Raw genomic sequence first — 18,839 nt, 5'->3', positions numbered from 1 at the left:
ACGAGGTCAGGAGATCAAGACCATCCTGGCTAACACCGTGAAACCCCATGTCTACTAAAAATACAAAAAAAAAAAAAAAAAAAAAATTAGCTGGGCATGGTAGTGGGTGCCTGTAGTCCCAGCTACTTGCGAGGCTGACGCAGGAGAATCGCTTCAATTCGGGAGGCAGAGGCTGCAGTGAGCTGAAATCGTACCACTGCACTCCAGCCTGGGCGACAGAATGAGACTCCATCGCAAAAAAAAAAAAAAAAAAAAAAAAAAAAAATTAACCCAAATGAATCTGAAACCTAAATGTAAGAGCTAAATGTATAAAACTCTTAGAAGAAAACACAGGCTTGAATTTTGTGGCTTTGGATTAGGCAAAGGTTTTTCAGATGTGACATCAAAAGAACAAGCAATAAAAGAAAAATAGGTAAATTGGGACTTTTATTAAAACTTGTGCTGGGAAAACTGGACATCTTTATGCAGAAGAATGTAACTGGACCACCTAGCTCTCACTATGCAATCAAAATGGATTAAAGACTTAAATCTAAGACATCAAACTATGAAACTACTACAAGAAAACATTAGGGAAACTCTCCAGGACATTGGTTTGGGCAAAGATTTCTTGAGCAATACCTCAAAAGCACAGGCAACCAAAACAAAAATGTATAAATGGGATCACATCAAGTTAAAAAGCTTCTGCACAGCAAAGAAAACAATTAACAAAGACACAACCCACAGAATGGGAGGAAATACTGGCCAACTACATACACATCTGACAAAGGATTAATAATCAGAATATACAAGAAGCTCAAACAACTCTATAGAAAAAAGTCAAATAATCTCATTTGAAAATGGGCAACAGATCTGAACAGACATTTCTCAAAAGAAGACACATAAATGGCCCAACAGGCAAATAAAAAAATGTTCAACATCATTAATTGTCACAGAAACACAAATCAGAATTATAATGAGAAATCATCCCACCCAGTTAAAATGGCTTTCATCCAAAAGACAGGCTGGTGAGGATATGGAGAAGAGGGAACCCTCGTGCACTGCTGGTGGGAATGTAAGTTAGCACAACCACGATACAGAACATACAGAGGGTCCTCAAGAGACTGAAAATAGAAATACCATATGATCCACATCCCACTGCTAGGTATGTACCCAAAAGAAAGGAGATTAGTATACGAAGAGCTATCTGCACTCCCATGTTTATTACAGCACTATTCACAACAGCCAAGATTTGGAATCAACCTAAGTGTCCACCACCAGGTGAATGATAAAGAAAATGTGATACAGATACATGATGCAATATTATTCAGCCATAAGAAAGAATGAAATCCTGTCATTTGCAACATGGATAGAACTGGAGGACGTTATGTTAAGTGAAATAAGCCAGGCACAGAAAAATACATTTCACATGTTCTCACTCATGTGTGGGAGCTAACAATGAAAACAACTGAACTCATGAAGACAGAGAAGAATGGTGGTTACCAGAAGGTGGGAAGGGCAGCAGCAGGGAGGGAGGAAGTGGGGATGGTTAATGGGTACAAAAATATAGTTAGAAGGGATGAGTAAGATCTAGTATTTGGGCCGGGCGCGGTGGCTCAAGCCTGTAATCCCAGCACTTTGGGAGGCCGAGGTGGGTGGATCACGAGGTCAGGAGATCAAGACCATCCTGGCTAACACGTGAAACCCCGTCTCTGCTAAAAAAATACAAAAATTAGCCGGGAGCGGTGGCGGGCGCCTGTAGTCCCAGCTACTCGGGAGGCTGAGGCAGGAGAATGGCGTGAACCCGGGAGGTGGAGCTTGCAGTGAGCTGAGATCCGGCCACTGCACTCCAGCCTGGGGGACAGAGCGAGACTCCGTCTCAAAAAAAAAAAAAAAAAAAAAAAAAAAAAAAAAAAAAAAAGATCTAGTATTTGATAGCACAACAGGGTGACCAAAATTCGCAATAATTTCTTATATATTTTATAGTAACAAAGAGCAGAATTGGTTTTAAAAAAAGATAAATGCTTGAAGTGACAGATATCCCAATGACCCCGATGAGGTTATTACGTGCTGTACGCCTGCATCAAAACATCACGTGTACCCTGTGAATATCTACACTGATTACGGACCCATCATAATTGACATTTTTTTAAAAAAGGAATGAAAACCAAAATTAGAAACTTTTGTTTTTAATTAGCTGGGCACAGTGGTGGGCATGGTTTAATTAGCTGGGCATGGTTCAATACTATCAGTAAGTGAAAAGACAGCTCAGAGTACAAGAAAATTTTTGCAAATCTGGTAAGAGACATATCTAGAATACATAAAGCACTCCTATACCTCAATGATTAAAAGACAACCAACTAAAAAATGGGCAAAGGATGTAAATGGATAAAAGATATACAAACAGCCAGTAAATACATGAGAAGATGCTCAATATCATTAACTATCAGGGAACTGCAAATCAAAACCACAGTAAGACACTAGTTTACACCCACTACAATGGCTATAATGAAAAAAAAAAAAAAAGGACGAGAACAAGTTTGGGTGAGTTTGTGGAAAAACTGGAACCCTCGTATATTGCTGGTGGAAATCTAAAATGATGTAGCCACTTGGGAAAACAGTTTAGCAGTTCCAGAAAATGTTACTGTAGGCTGGGAGCAGTGGCTCACGCCTGTAATCCTAGCACTTTGGGAGGCTGAGGCGGGCGGATCATGAGGTCAGGAGATCAAGACCACTCTGGCCAACACGGTGAAACCCTGTCTCTACTAAAATACAAAAAATTAGCCAGACGTGGTGGTGTGCGCCTGTAGTCTCAGCTACTCAGGAGGCTGAGGCAGGGGAATTGCTTGAACCCGGGAGATGGAGGTTGCAGTAAGCTGAGATCTCGCCACTGCACTCCAGCCTGGCGACAAGAGCAAGACTCCGTCTCAAAAAAAAAAAAAAAAAGAGTTACCATATAATCCAGCAATTCCATCCCTGGGTATACAGCCAAGAGAAACAGAAATGTGTTTATACAAAAACCTGTAGACAAATATTCACCGCAGCATTATTCAAAAAGTAGAAAATAATTCCAGTGCCCATCAACTGATGAATGGGTAAACAAAATATGGTATATCCATCAAACTGGGTATTATCCAGCCACGAAAAGGAAGGAGTACTGATGCAAGTCACAACATGGATGAACTCTGAAAAGTAACGCTAAGCACCAGAAGAGACCCAAAGGGCATGTTCTATGACTCCCTTTATATGCAATGTCTAAAATAGGCAAATCCAGAGAAAGAAAGTAGGTCAGCGGTTGCCTAGAACTACAGAAGGTGGAATGGGCGTGAGTGCTGATGGGTACTGGGCTTCTTTTTGGGATACAATATTCTGGGATTAGATGATGGTAATGAGAGCTGCACAACCATGTGAATGGTAACAAGCACTACTGAACTGTATACTATAAAATGGGGACTTCTATGGTATGTGAATATTTCTTTTTTTAAAAAAAAAAAAAAAAAGCAATAGTTCAGTATTTTAAAAAGGCCCACTGGTGTGCCTACTGGACATCTTCTGTGTATTTATACCACCTTCATGTTTCATTAGGATTCTCTACTGACGTGCTATTTCTCACCTGTTGTGCAGGACCATTTGCTGAGAGGGCCACAGCTGGGGAAGTGGCAGTTGTGATAACCCCTCCTGCTACTCTCAGCATTGTGGTTCCAGGCTTTGAGAGCTGTGAGGTGGCTGGCACAGTCTTCAAGGTGCTATCGGATATTTTCATTAGAGATGCCTGTCCTCCATGAGCTGCCTGCAGAAACAAAATGGGCAGAAATAATCATGTTGCCTGGGATAATAGACATAACTCATTCCTTACTGACAGTTGAGATATGCCCCAAGAATTGGAGACCAGCCAGGAAAGTCTTACCAATCGAACCCACATGAGGTGTTTATACACCTTTCTAACAAGCTCCAAATTTTATGACCTTTCACTTATAAATATCCCTTTACCCCAATATAGAACAAGTAAAGAAATGCAATTGCAAGTTACTATTTGGCAGCAGTGTCTTCAAAGATAATAGGTCACTTGTTTTCAAAATAATTGATTACAACGTACTCTTAAATGTACGTATAATCTTTAAACGTGAAAATAAACCCTAGACGGGGCCAGATTTAAATGGGTAAGTGAATGGTCTTCTAAATTAGATATAGGCTTAGCATTTTAGTACTGGAGAACCCTTACAAATTATGTATTTCTTATTTTTTTTTTGGGGGGCTGGAGTGCAGTGGCGCAATCTTGGCTTACTGCAACCTCTGCCTCCCCAGTTCAAGCAATTCTCCTGCCTCAGCCTCCGGAGTTGCTGGGACTACAGGTGCACGCCACCATGCCCAGCTAATTTTTGTATTTTTAGTAGAGACAGGGTTTCACCATGCTGGCCAGGATGGCCTTGATCTCTTAACCTCGTGATCCACCTGCCTCAGCCTCCAAAGAGTGCTGGGATTACAGTCATTAGCCACCAGACCTGGCCTTTAATTTTTTTTTTTTTTTGGTAGAGACAAGGTGTCCCTATGTCACCCAGGCTGGTCTCAAATTCCTGGGCTTAAGTGATCCTCCTGCCTCAGACCTTCAAGGTACAGGGATTACAGGCATGAGCTACAGTGCCTGAACCAGGGAATGTTTTAAGAGTGATAAAACTGGGCTGGGCGCGGTGGCTCATGCCTATAATCCAGCAGTTTGGGAGGCTGAGGCGGGCGAACTACCTGAGGTTGGGAGTTTGAGACCAGCCTGACCAACATGGAGAAACCCCATCTCTACTAAAAATACAAAATTAGCCGGGGGTGGTGGCGCATGCCTGTAATTCCAGCTACCTGGAGGCTAAGGCAGGAGAATCGCTCGAACCTGGGAGGCGGAGGTTTGCGGTGAGCTGAGATCGTGCCATTGCACTCCAGTCTGGGCAACAAGAGCGAAACTTCGCCTCAGGAAAAAAAAAAAAAAAAAAAAAAAAAGAGTGATAGAACTATCCTATATCTTGATTGCGATAGTGGTTGCATGAGTATAAAACTCACTGAACAGTATACTTATGATTTATGCATTATTTTGTTATATCTTAAAGGATGCGGGGCTAAAAGGAAAAAGCATTTAAAGCTTTGAATTTTCTTGAGCCTGGTTTGGGTTGTTTCCACAGGTTTTAATAAGAAGTACTGTTGGGATGGTTAATTTTATGTCAACTTGAGTGGGCTGGGGGATGCCCAGATACCTGATAAAATATTATTTCTGGAAGAGACCAGCATCTGAATCACTAGACAGAGTAAAGAAGATCCGCCCTTGCCAACGTGGGCAGACATCATCCAATCTGTCAAGGACCTGAATAGAACAAAAAGGCGGACAATGGGCGAATTCTCTCTCTCTTCCTAAGCTGAGACATCAATCTTCTCCTACCCTTAGACATCAGAGCTCCTGGTTCTCAGGCCTTCAGACTCCAGGACTTAATGCCAGTGTGCCCCTCACTCCCATCCCCGCCAGTTCTCAGGCCTTTGTAATCAGACTGTATCACACCACTAGCTGTCCTGCTCTCCAGCCTGCTAACAGCATGTCGTGGGACTCCTTGGTCTCCATAATCACATGAGCCAATTCCCGTAATACATTTCCTCTTAGTATCTATATATTATATTTGTTCTGTTTCTCTGGGGAACCCTAATAAAATTGTCATTTGTATTAACAGCTAAAATCATCCATAATTTATTTGGATTTTTTTGACCAAAGAATTTAGAAGAGTATTTTAATTTTCAAGTTTTTTGGTTGTGTCCGGGCGCGGTGGCTCAAGCCTGTAATCCCAGCACTTTGGGAGGCCGAGACGGGCGGATCACGAGGTCAGGAGATCGAGACCATCCTGGCGAACACGGTGAAACCCCGTCTCTACTAAAAAAAAAATACAAAAAACTAGCCGGGCGAGGTGGCGGGTGCCTGTAGTCCCAGCTACACAGGAGGCTGAGGCAGGAGAATGGCGTGAACCCGGGAGGCGGAGCTTGCAGTGAGCTGAGATCCGGCCACTGCGCTCCAGCCCCGGCGACAGAGCGAGACTCCGTCTCAAAAAAAAAAAAAAAAAAAAAAAAAAAAAAAAAAAAAAGTTTTTTGGTTGTTATTGATTTGACTTTTTTATTGAGTAACAGCATGAAGCACATTGGATGCTACTTTTGAAACATGCTAAGAGAGTCTCTTTGTGGTGAAGTATATAATCAATTTGTTAACGTTCCATAGACATACCAGCAAAATGTGTATTCTGTGTCTCCATGATACAGAATTAAGCCTGTTAGTAGTGTTATTCCAATACAAATCCTTTATAATAAAAAAGATTTATCCACTTGATTAGCTAAATGCTGAGAGACATGTTAAAATTCTTCTCTGTGACTGTAGTTTTATCAAATTCTCCTCATATTCTTAATAGTCTTTGCACTTTATGTATTTTGCTGCCACAGAGTTCACTGCATAAACATTTGTGCCATTTTATCTTCACTGTGGACAGCAATATTCCTCTCAGCACCAAATCCAAAAAAAACAGAAAAGGCATAAATAAATAAATAAATGTATTCTCCTGGTTGTGTTCAAGAAGTAGTTGAGGAGTCCAATAGTGGACAAGCAACTATGAAAAACAGACAAGAAGCTGCAGAAGAAAGCCTCGCCAAGTGATAAAAGCCTTATGCAAGACATGCCAGGAGAATCTGCCATAGAAGCGTGGAAAAATGCTAGATATGCTCCACATCTGGTGATGGCAGAAGCTTGAGGCAACTAGAAGGGTGATGTGTTGGGTACTGCAGCAAGAGCAGCTAGTTCTATTCAGTTTCCAGTACTCTCCATGCCCTGCGCCCCCTGCTTCCTCCTTCCTGCAGTGCTTGCTGTGTTGGTTTGAGATATATCCCCATATGTAGTTGGAAAAGGGAAGAGTATTTTAACAGCTCTTTCAAGTACTGTTGTTACTCTTCTCTGATGCTACACTAAAGCTCAACTAGTGGAAGTTTCCTCAAGTTTAGTTGTATTATGTAATCTGAAACCACAGCAATTTAAAGTTTTTTCTGTTAGATCTTGAGTCAGAAAGATAAAAAATTAAAAAAAAAAAAAAAGTAAAGGCTGGGTGCAGCAGCTCACGCCTATAATCCCAGTACGTTGAGAGGCCGAGGCAGGCAGATCACAAGGTCAAGAGATTGAGACCATCCTGGCCAACATGGTGAAACCCCACCTCTATAAAAAACACAAAAATTAGCCAGGCGTGGCAGTCCGCGCCTGTAATCCCAGCTACACAGGAGGCTGAGGCAGGAGAATTGCTTGAACCCAGGAGGTGGAGGCTGCAGTGAGCCAAGATTGTGCCACTGCAATCCAGCCTGGGGATGAAGCAAGGCTCCGTCTCAAAAAAATATGTAAAAAAATAAACAAATAAAAATAAAGTTTTCTCTGTCAAGTTAAAATCTGTTTGGTCAGGGACTTTTGCTTCCACATAGGAAACAGAGGGCTGTAAAGCATGGTTGCGCCTACTCTAACAAGAAAAGGCTGAATATACTAGAAAATCTTATTTTTCTGAAACATATTGGAGGGCTGAAATCTCAAAGTAGCCAAGTAACCTGAAGATTAAAGATAGCCAGTCCCTGCAAGGAGGGAGGGGCAACAGGAATTGTCTCACCTGCGCACTGCTGCAACACAAGCAGGTATGAAATCTGAGGAAGATTTAAAAGAACTGCCTACAGTGAATTGCGGGGCCTTGTATCTGTTTAACATGGGTAAGGACATCTGACAAAAAAGAAATTAGGACACCAAATGCTGCTAATTTGAAAAGATCAATACAACTGATAAACCCCTGGCTAGACTGATCAATAAAAAGAGAAGACACATAATTATAAAAAGCAAGAATGAAAACGGGCTGGGCATGGTGGCTTGTGCCTGTAATCCCAGAACTTTGGGAGGCCGAGGCAGGCAGATCACGAGGTCAGGAGTTCGAGATCAGCCTGACTGACATAGTAAAACCCCGTCTCTACTAAAAATACAAAAATTAGCCAGGCGTGGTGGTGGGCTCCTGTAATTACAGCTACTTGAGAGGATGAGGCAGGAGAATTGCTTGAACCCAGGAGCCTGGGCAACAGAGCAAGACTCTGTCTCAAAAAATATATATAAAAAGAAAAGGAAAAGAAATGACCTGAACAGTCCCATATCTAGTAAATAAACTGAAATTTAAAACTGTAGTATAAAAACCTTCTCAATTAGGAAAACTCCAGGCTAATATGGCTTTTACTGGTATATTCAATTAAACAGTTAAGAAATAGTACCAATTCTATATAAACTCTTCCAATAAAAAGAAAAGCAACAAAAAGCTTTCACTTCATTTTATGAGGCCAGTATTACCCTGATACCAAACCAGACAGAAATTACTAAGAAAACTACTGACCAGTATCCCTTGCAAAAATTCTAAACAAGGCCAGGTGTGGTGGGTCACGCCTGTAATCCCAGCATTTTGGGAAGCCGAGGCAGGCGGATCCTCCTACCTCTTCTACGTGAAGTCCATCTGGAGAAATTTTACAACAAAGTGTCAAGAAAGCTTTGTTTCTTCTAACGAAATATGTGTTTTTTCTTTCTCACATATAGTGTGACTTTAAAACTGACCATGCTTCTCATTTTGTCTTTGCTATAAAATTTATACCTTGATTTTATTAACTGTGCAAGATACCTTGACTGTTTACATATCAGAATAACACCTGGGGCCTTAATTTTCTCATTCTACTTATATTTTCCCAAACCTCAAGATTCGTTTTTGTTTTTCTATATTTTTTTATTGTTCCTTTTCTTTCTTTCTTCCTTTTTTTTTTTTTTTTGAGACAGAATCTCGCTCTGTCGCCCAGGCTGGAATGCAATGGCGCGATCTCGGCTCATTGCAACCTCTGCCTCCCGGGTTCAAGCGATTCTCCTGCCTCAGCCTCCTGAGTACTTGGGACTATAGGTGTGCACCATCCCGCCCGGCTAATTTTTGTATTTTTAGTAGAGACGGGGTTTCACTATGTTGGCCATGTTGGCCAGGCTGGTCTCGAACTCCTGACCTCAGGCAATTAACCCACCTTGGCCTCCCAAAGTGCTGGGATTACAGGCATTTGAGCGACCACTCCGGGCCTTATTGTTCATTTTCTTATGTAACCTTAATTTCTTTGTGAAAAGAGAGAAACCACATGTAAATATGTAAATAAATGCCATAGTCACCCCATATTTGGGGTGTGTGCATGGGCATATTTACCTGTGTAAACAACGTGGTTTTCTGTCCAGAGATGACCTTTAGCGTTTGTTGTCCTTGTGCAGAAGACGTGCTAACTCCCAGTGTTCCTTGGACCACTGACCCAGTGGTGAGTTGTTTTCCAGAAGTCTGGGGTGATGGCTGGCCAACTAAAAATGTGCCCTAAGTTAGAAAAAAATACAAAGAACTAACCGATAATTTGTTAAATTCAAATGGACTGTTCTGATCCCCTAAATAACATGTAACGTCCCATCTCACAAGCTACAACGCTCTCCCCTTTAATTCTGCGATGTAGGCAAAATAATTCAAAAGAATAGTTGTGCTCTAAGTATTACTTCCAACAGTTATCTCCACCTCTCAAACTTTGCACCGTAGTTACAGAGCAGTCTGTTGAAAACTCTGTTTTGCGATTTAGTCCTCAAAGCTGGATTTAATCATTCAGACTGATAACTATACATCTTTCTCAATAAGAACATCTGGAACCAAAATTCTATGACTTTCCTTCGAAAAGAGCCAAGACTTTAATGACGAGAGGAGGAGGAAACCCGTTCCTAATCAAATCTAACCTAACTCTAAATATTACAACTTGATACTGTCTCTTTGATCACTCCCTTCTACGAGCAACTTTTCAACTGTACATTAATACTGTTTATTACCTCATGGATTTGGGAGGCAATCAGCATAGTAGAAATCTTTCTTTAAGGCAGGAAGATCTGGGTTTAAACCCAAATTCTTTTTTTTTTTTTTTTTTTTTTTTGAGACAGAGTCTCACTCTGTCGCCCAGGCTAGAATACTATGGAGTGATCTCAGCTCATGCAACCTCTGTCTCGTGGGTTCTAGAGATTCTCCTGCCTCAGCCTCCCAAGTAGCTGGGATTACAGGGATGCACTACCACACCCAACTGATTTTTGTATTTTTAGTGGAGATGGGGTTTCACCATGTTGGCCAGGCTGGTCTTGAACTCCTGACAGGCGATCTGCCTGCCTTGGCCTCCCAAAGTGCTGGGATTACAGGCGTGAGCCACTGTGCCTGGCTTAAACCCAAATTCTACCATTAGCTTAGCAGGAAGATCCTGGATAAGTTACTAAAGTGTTTCTCAATCTCTATTTCCTCTTCTCTCAAAACGAGCACAAAAAGATAAAAAGTTTTTTTTTTCTTTGAGACAGGGTCTTGCTCTGTCACCCAGGGTGGAGTGCAGTGGTGCGACCTCAGCTCACTGCAGCCTCAACCTCCCAGGTTCAAGCAATCCTCCCACCTCAACCTTCAGAGTAGCTGGGACTACAGACATGCACCACCACGCCCAGCTAATTTTGGTATTTTTAGTAGAGACAGGGTTTCGCCATGTTGCCCAGGTTGGTCTCAAGCTCCTGGGCTCAAGCGATCCACCCTCCTCGGCCTCCCAAAGTGCCAGGATTACAGGCATGAGCTACCACACCCAGCCAAGATATAGCTATAGATAACATGGCTAAGGTGTTAGTATTGAATCCTGATCCCAGAGCTGTAAAGGTCAATCAATTATGATTAAGCATAGTTACCAAATAGCTAAATGATTTAAAATATCAGTTACAGATAACCAGACCTGGGGAGTTTGCTTGAGGATGTAAGATGTGTAAGTCAGGTGCTGAGATATCCCTCCAGGGCCGGCGGTACTTTGAGTTCCTCCTCCTGCTGTTCCTCCTCCTGTTCCTCCTCCTCCTCCTGCACTGCTGCTTCCACCACTGCTACTGCCTCCACCACCTCCTCCTCCTCCGGCACCACTCCCACCACTGGCAGCTGAGCCAGACTGGAGATCTAAAAATACAGTGAATGACAGCAACATCACAAAATGTATCAAGCAAAGCTTTAACATAAAAATGAGCCCAGAGAGATGTTTCCCTTTTAGTGCCATTCCTTCTCCTTTCTCATTTTCCTCCTTCTTTTCTGTAATCTACCTATCCTGTGACAAGAGTGAGGAGAACTTCCCAGATTTTTAGATCAGAATCTATTTCCTTTCAACTGCATGACAACTGACTGTATTTCGGCTCTGAGTACAATGAAGATACATTGACGTGGTCATGGGAGATCAAGAGAAGGCTTGCTACTGACATTTTCTAGCTAAGTATTTTTCTGAGACGGAGTCTCACTCTATCGCCAGGCTGGAGTGCAATGGCAAGATCTTGGCACACTGCAACCTCTGCCTCCCGGGTTCAAGCGATTCTCCTGCTTCAGCCTCCCAAGTAGCTGAGACTACAGGCGCGTGCCACCACGCCCATCTAATTTTGTATTTTTAGTAGAGAGGGGGTTTCACCATGTTGGCCAGGATGGTCTCGATCTCCTGACCTCATGATCCGCCCGCCTTGGCCCTCTGAAGTGCTGGGATTACAGGTGTGAGCCACTGCACCTAGCCTCTAGCCAAGTATTTTAATCAACACTTAAATGTGCTCAGATAGGTGCTTCCCAACTTTTGGGCATCTGATTCAATGTCAGTGAATTGCTGGAATTTAGTGTCACTTTACAGTGCTCAATGCTGTCTCCCTGTCTTGGGAAAAATGAAGACTTTCCTTCATTTACAATGACCCCAGGACCCCATTCTTCTTTGCCTTTCAAATCCCACGTCAAAACTCTTTTTCCTTCTCTTTTGGTGAGATAATGCATTTGAACTACCTGCACTATGAATATTCACTCAAGAATATTTCCAATTTCCTTCTCCACCTTCATTCCAGTGATTATTGCAACAACTTCCTTCCCAATGGTTTATTTTTGCCCCAAGAATATCACAAGAATCTAAGTAGCTCCCTGGATGACTTCTGAAATATTTATATTTATACTGTGCTTTTCTTACATATTTAACTTTTGGACATACCACTGCTTAGGTATGAGGAAAAAATACCAAGTGAGAGTGGAACTGACCCATCATGGTCAATGAACACAAGGACGGTTAGCTGACACACTGCATTTTGGCAAGGGCAGTTAACTTCTAATGACCCTGAATGCTATACCTTTCTACTTCTGATTCAGAGAGAAATAATTTCCTTTTATCCTATCCTCTTCAACACTGCCCAAATTGTTTTTCTCGATACGTCAAAGCAAAAGTTTCTGTAACTGCAAATAAACTGCCTCATTTCCATGGGGCTTTAAGAGTTACACACCTAGGCAGAGTCTGTATTTCTCTTTCCACCTCTAAACCTAGCAGAAGTAAGGAATACATCCAAACCAGCTGCCCCCAAGCTTTGTGGCACCAGGGACCAGTTTCATGGAAGAGAATTTGTCCATGAATTGGGGCAGGAGGTGGGGGGTGGTTTGGGATGAAACTGTTCCACCTCAGATCATCAGGCATTAGATTCCCATAAGGAGTGCGCCACCTAGATCCCTCGTATGCACAGTTCTCAACAGGGTTTGCGCTCCTGTGAGAATCTAGCGCCACTGCTGATCTGACGGGAGGCAGAGCTCAGACAGTAATACTCCTTCACCCTCCACTCACCTCGTGCTGTGCGGCCCAGGGGTCGGGGACCCCCATCTAAACAAAGCCAAACGGACGCACTCGATTCCAATCCTATGCCAACCTGTCCCCAAAAATAGACTTTCAGCTTCTCTGAGTAGATGGATCTTCCCTCAGGTATCACCAGATAATTTTCAGACACCACTTCATTCATGGTTCCTGTAGACGGCTTTCTCCTAACAGCCTCACTAGCCATCTCTCTCCAGTGTAATTCATTTCTGATCCCAAATGCTGAGGAGCAAATCCACTTCTAGTTAAATTATCGTTATGTGTTAAATCCATCTGGGCAAATGCTACCATTACACCACCCAACAGAGTTACGGAAATGCTTTCTGAAACAGGTAAGAACTACCCTCAGGTGGACAAGATGAACACACACACAGAACCAACAACCAAACGATTCAACCCAACGGTTTCACTTACTAGCACTGTTTGTAGCTCGCAGGATGGCTCCCTGAGGGATCAGCAGCAGTTTTCCTTTTCCTGAAGGGTTCTTGCTGTTTGTAGTTAGGTAGAGTTTAGTGCCAGGAGGCAAATTTGCCAAGTTGGCCAAATTAGTGGCTGGTAGCTGCAATGTTGCCATTACTAAAATGGTAAAGGAGAAAAAATTGTAAGATAAATTGAAACTAAGGGCAACACTCTAAAAAGGCAATGAAATCTTATTTTAGAACACTAACAAGCAATAAACTCAAAGTTTGTTTCCCAGATGCACAGTGCTTTAAAGACTGATATTCTTAAATATCCTGCTAACTAAAAAATAATTTATAGACCACAAAAGCCTGCCAGAGGCTCTTTATATTTGTATATAATAGGGTGACCGTATGTCCTGGTTCTGCCTAAAACAGTTCTAGGTTACACCCGTCCCATTGTAATTATTAACAGTGACTCTTTTTACTCTCATAAATACTGTGGTTTGGACAATTAATGAAACAATCACTCTATCTATGGAGGAATACATATTTTCCCCCATTTGTTTAAAGTCAAAGTTAGGGCAAATTTGTGCTCCTGACTGGCAAGTACCGTTGGCTCTCTGTATCCCCATAGATTGGGAGAAAAAAAGATGAGTACATCTGTACTGAACATGTACAGACTTTTTCTTGTCATTATTCCTTAAACAACAGAGTGTAACAACTATTTACACAGCATTTACATTGTTATTAGGTATTAAAACAACCTAGAGGTGATGTAAAAGTACACCAGAAGATCTGCATAGGGGACTCGAGCATCTGTAGATTTTGCTACCTGCAGTAGGGGGTCCTGGAACCAATCCCCCAAGGTACTGAGAAATGGTGTGTGTGTGTGTGTGTGTGTGTGTGTGTGTGTGTGTAAACTTAAAGCTAAATACCTACAGACCTTTATGTGAAATGTCCATAAAAAAGAACAAACATTTCAATACACTTCTTACAGCATCAACCTAACTAGGCTTTCCTAGACAAGATCAAATAGCAAATAAAATCACTAGCAAAGGAAATATTGGACAGAGCTTCTGCTGAAAGGGCCCCCAGTGATGATCCATTTTACCTGAACCCTGGGATCCACTCTTCTGAGGACCAGCGGCAGTGACCTGGGCCTTGGTTAAGGTCTGCACTGGCTGAGCAACAATGGTTCCTCCACCTCCACTCACAATTGCTTTCGCAACTCCTTGGGTCACAACTTGCTTTGGACCAACTGCTTTGGAGACAGAAGAGCTGGCCTTGGCTACCAGGATCTGGCCACCACTGATCGCCACAGCCTGCTTCACTGTTGAAGGTAAAGCAGACCCAACTGGTACCCCGACAACCTGTTCAAAACAGAGCAGAGTCCAACGGTAGAATAGCAGTCACTGTTTTGGCAAAGAGCAAAACAAAGACTGGCACACAATACATGCAGCCTAATTCGGTCATCTAGGAAACCTACCTACACAGGTGTGAACAGCAACCGTATTTCTTACACTTGGGTATTACAATAATAGAATCTTAACAATTGTTGTCTTACCTAAGCTACTTTTTATAACTTACTTTAATAGAAAATTTGGGAAATTCAGAAGTATAAAGTTTGGCCAGGCATGGTGGCTCACGCCTTTAAGTAATCCCAGCACTTTGGGAGGCCAAGGCAGGAGGATCATTTGAGGTCAGGAGTTCGAGACCAGCCAGGCCAACATGGTGAAATCTAGTCTCTACTAAAAATACAAAAATTAGCCGGGCATGGGGGCATGCACATGTAGTCCCATCTACTCTGGAGGCTGAGGTGGAAGAATCCCCTGAACCTGGGAGGCGGAAGTTGCAGTGAGCGGAGATCATGCCACTGCACTCCAGTCTGGGTGACAGAGTAAGACTCTGTCTAAAAAAAAAAAAAATTAGCCAGTACAGTGGCACACATCTGTAGTCCCAGCTATTCAGGAGGCTGAGGCAGGGGAGGATCCCTTGAGCCTAGGAGTTCAAGGCTGCAGTGAGCCGTGATCATACCACTGCCCTCCAGCCTGGATGACAGAGCAAGACCCTGTCTGAGGAAAAAAAAAAAAAAAAAGCAAGAATAATATTTAGGCCAGGTGCGGTGGTTCATGCCTGTAATCCCAGTACTTTGGGAGGCTGAGGTGGGTGGATCATGAAGTCAGGAGATCGAGACCATCCTAGCTAACACATGAAACTTTGTCTCTACTAAAAATATAAAAAATTAGCCAGGTGTGGTGGCGGGCGCCTGTGGTCCCAGCTACTGGGGAGGTTGAGGCAGGAGAATGGCGTGAACCCGGGAGGCGGAACTTGCAGTGAGCTGATATCCCACCACTGCACTCCAGCCCGGGCGACAGAGCAAGACTCCGTCTCAAAAAAAAAAAATAATAATAATATTTAACTGTTTAAAAAAAAAAAAAAAAGACCCCAGTACCCAAATAATGAAAATTAGAAGTATCTAGTTTCAAAAGTAAAATGAATTCTTTTAAGAAAATACTCAGGAGTGTTTTTAAAACAAAGTCAACAATAGGATGTTCAATTAAAGGAAACACTGAATGAATGGCAAATTGGAGCAGTGTTTTCCACTCCTCAGCTCTTTATTTCATAAAAAGAACTTCTCACCAGAAACTAGATGAACAGACTTCCACAAGGTTAGAAGAAATGTAAATGATTTACCTTCTTAAGGCAAAAAAGACAAACAGGATCACCCATCAGATTGGGGGAAAAAAAAGCTTAAAAGTCTGATAACACCAAGAAGTTACTAGAGACTGTGGGGAAAATAGGAATTTTTGCTCACTGCTGGTAGGAAGATAAATTTGGACAGCCATTCCAGAGAGGTACTGGCCTATCTGCTAAAACGGAAAATTCACATACCCCCATATAGTAGGAACTCTGTTTTTAGGTGTATATCCTAGAGAAACAGACGTGTTCAAGGGAACGTATACAACAATGTCCAACACAGCGTTATTTTTACCAAAAGCTGTCAGCAACCTTAATGTCTCCAGCATGCAACACCATTCTTAACGTCTACAGATAGAGGAATGGACAAACTGTGGCATAAGACAGACAATGAAAGGTCATACTAAAAGTAAATGAATTAGAACTATATACATTAGGGATATAATAGTATAAACAGAGTGGAAGAATAAGAAAGTGAAAAGGGAGTTGCAGAAAAATGTAAGTAGAAATATCTTTTATGTAAACCTTCAAAACACAAACAACATTATGTTTCCTATGACCATGTATTCATGTAATGAAGTGAAAGTCATGACAGTGCTTGCTGCCTCTGGGAAGAACAAAGTGGACTTCAACTTTATCAGAAACGTTTTATTTGGAGAAAAAAGATCTGAAGTAAACATGAATATGTAAATTTGGGGTGGAGGATATGGGCATACTGATTACTTAATTCTCTACCTATGTTGCTGGAATTTTAGAGTATTTCTAAATTTTAAAATAAGGTTATTCAGAAGGTAGAATGAAATGATAAACCATATGCAACTGATAAGTAGGAAGTTTTAAATAAAAAGTTACTATATCGTACATGGTTTCTGTTCAAAGACTGTGAGTACAGTAAAATACATTTACCATGTACTCGAATAACACAGCTGATGTAAAGAAAACAGTCCCTTGACCAGGCGCGGTGGCTCATGCCTGTAATCCCAACGCTTTAGGAGGCTGAGGCGGTTGGATCACAAGGTCAAGAGATCGAGATTGTCTCGGCCAACATGGCGAAACCTCATCTCTACTAAAATTACAAGGAATTAGCTAGGCGAGGTGGTGGGCGCCTGTAGCCCCAGCTACTCGGGAGGCTGAGGCAGAAGAATCGCTTGAACCCAGGAGGCAGAGGTTGTAGTGAACTGAGATCGCGCCACTGCACTCCAGCCTGGTGACAGAGCAAGACTTCGTCTCAGAAAAAAAAAAAGAAAACAGTACCTTAATCAAGTATTATAAACCACAGTGTCACAAAGAGGAAACAGTGTAGTTTTCGGTAAGCAGACAGATCTGGTTTCCCAGGTTAGTTATTATTAGTTAGTAGCTAGGTAAGTGATTTAACCTCTCTGAGTTTTAGCATCAGCCTCCTCATCTATAATATGGATATAGATATGGATAACATTTACCCCCAAAATCAGAAGCAAAATGAGAACAAGTTAATAGGATGCCTAGCTAACAAGACAGCTGTTGTTGTTCATAACAACACTTCAACTAAAGAATAATAATCCACAAGGGGACGTGGAGACCAGCAAAGGACAGCCAAAGGACAGACATTTGTGGCTGTCTTCCGCATTTGGCCAAGGCAGAGACCTCAATCTCAACCTCTGGATTCAGCGGGTGAAACAGAAATTAATCTTGAGTGAATTATACAACACTGGGATCTGCCTGCTGCTTTACAATATTCCAGGAAGAGAAATTAAGATGAGTAAAATGCTGTTAATTGCTGAAACTGGGTAATAGGCAAGTGGGATTCATCACAATATTCTCTCTACTTTTCTGTATGTTTAAGAAAGGAGGGAAGGAAAGAAGAAACAAAATAAAATAACCAATTTTAAAAAGCAAGTTAACCTAGAATGAAGACAAATTCCCCCTGGCTCTCCTGGTTTGGTTGAAACATCCCTTATTACCCACATCTACATCTCTGTTTTTGTTTTTTTTGAGACAGAGTATTGCTCTTGTTGCCCAGGTTGGAGTGCAGTGGCGCGATCTTGGCTCACGGCAACCTCCGCCTCCTGAGTTCAAGCAATTCTCCTGCCTTAGCTTCCCGAGCAGCTGGGATTATGGGCACGCGCCACCCCTCCTGGCTAATTTTGTATTTTTAGTAGAGATGGGGTTTCTCCATGTTGGCCAGGCTGATCTCGAACCCCTGACCTCAGGTGATCTGTCCTCCTCAGCCTCCCAAAGTGCTGGGATTACAGGCATGAGCCACCACACCTGGCCTACATCTCTGTTCTAACTGCATGAACTTCATTCTGCAGGGACCTGTAGAGTTTCTGTAGCCACAGAGCAGGGCAAGGTCATCCTCCTAGTGATGTGGAAATATGGAAACCCTTCTTACTGATAAAGAACTTTTCTGTATATTTACAAAAGAAAAAAAAAAAACCTTAATGTAGCAAAACTTTTTGGGGGTATGGCAGAAACTGCTAGTTGAACCCCAATATCTATTATTTCCTTCTCCTCTCATGTAACAGAGCCCCCAGTTTTCAGCTGGGGGAATGGCCACATGGAATCACAACTCTTATTTCCCAGCCCTCCCGGACCTAGGAGTGGCCGTCTGGTTTCTGGCTAACGGGATGTGTGCAGAAGTGAGTGCAACTTTCGGGCTGTGTCTGCCCTCAGTTCTCCCCCTGCTCCCTTCCTTCTGGCAAGAAGTGTGAACGTGGAGGCATGAGATGAAGTGTTTTCTTAGTCCACAAGCTGAAAGTCAAATTTTGAGAATGGCAGAGCAAAAAAGGAAAGGCAGGAGGAATGTAGATTCTTGACGACTGGGTGAGAGAAATAAACTTACTTAAGGTTCTGGTGTTCAGGTTTCTCTGCTGTAGTAGCTGAACTTTTCTCTTAACTAAGATAGCAGTCTTCATACCTCCTAAACATATCAAACTTAATAACCTATTTCACAAGTTAAATTACACAGAATCTTTTATGTTCCTAAAGTAACAAAGAAAGAACTTAAGGAAAACAATACACACATTTTAGACCTACTTCAATTTCTTTCCTCAA

General features: G+C 42.2%; 1 protein-coding gene across 15 annotated transcripts in view; it reads right to left on the bottom strand.

Annotated features, from left to right (window-relative positions):
- LOC105480599 (kelch-like protein 24) overlaps positions 1-18,839 on the bottom strand; it is a 176,217-nt gene that overhangs the window by 22,837 nt on the left and 134,541 nt on the right. For all 15 annotated transcript variants that reach the window (XM_071091344.1, XM_071091346.1, XM_071091343.1 and 12 more), the window contains 5 exons: positions 14,221-14,479; positions 13,123-13,284; positions 10,801-11,012; positions 9,225-9,383; positions 3,590-3,766 (listed from right to left, as the gene is read on the bottom strand). In XM_071091344.1, coding sequence (XP_070947445.1) covers positions 3,590-3,766; positions 9,225-9,383; positions 10,801-11,012; positions 13,123-13,284; positions 14,221-14,479 — 969 coding nt within the window. The remainder of the gene's footprint in view (positions 1-3,589; positions 3,767-9,224; positions 9,384-10,800; positions 11,013-13,122; positions 13,285-14,220; positions 14,480-18,839) is intronic.

This window comes from Macaca nemestrina, chromosome 2 (genome assembly GCF_043159975.1).
Source record: "Macaca nemestrina isolate mMacNem1 chromosome 2, mMacNem.hap1, whole genome shotgun sequence".
Classification (NCBI taxonomy): Eukaryota; Metazoa; Chordata; class Mammalia; order Primates; family Cercopithecidae; genus Macaca; species Macaca nemestrina.
This window is presented reverse-complemented; position numbering and strand designations above follow the sequence as displayed.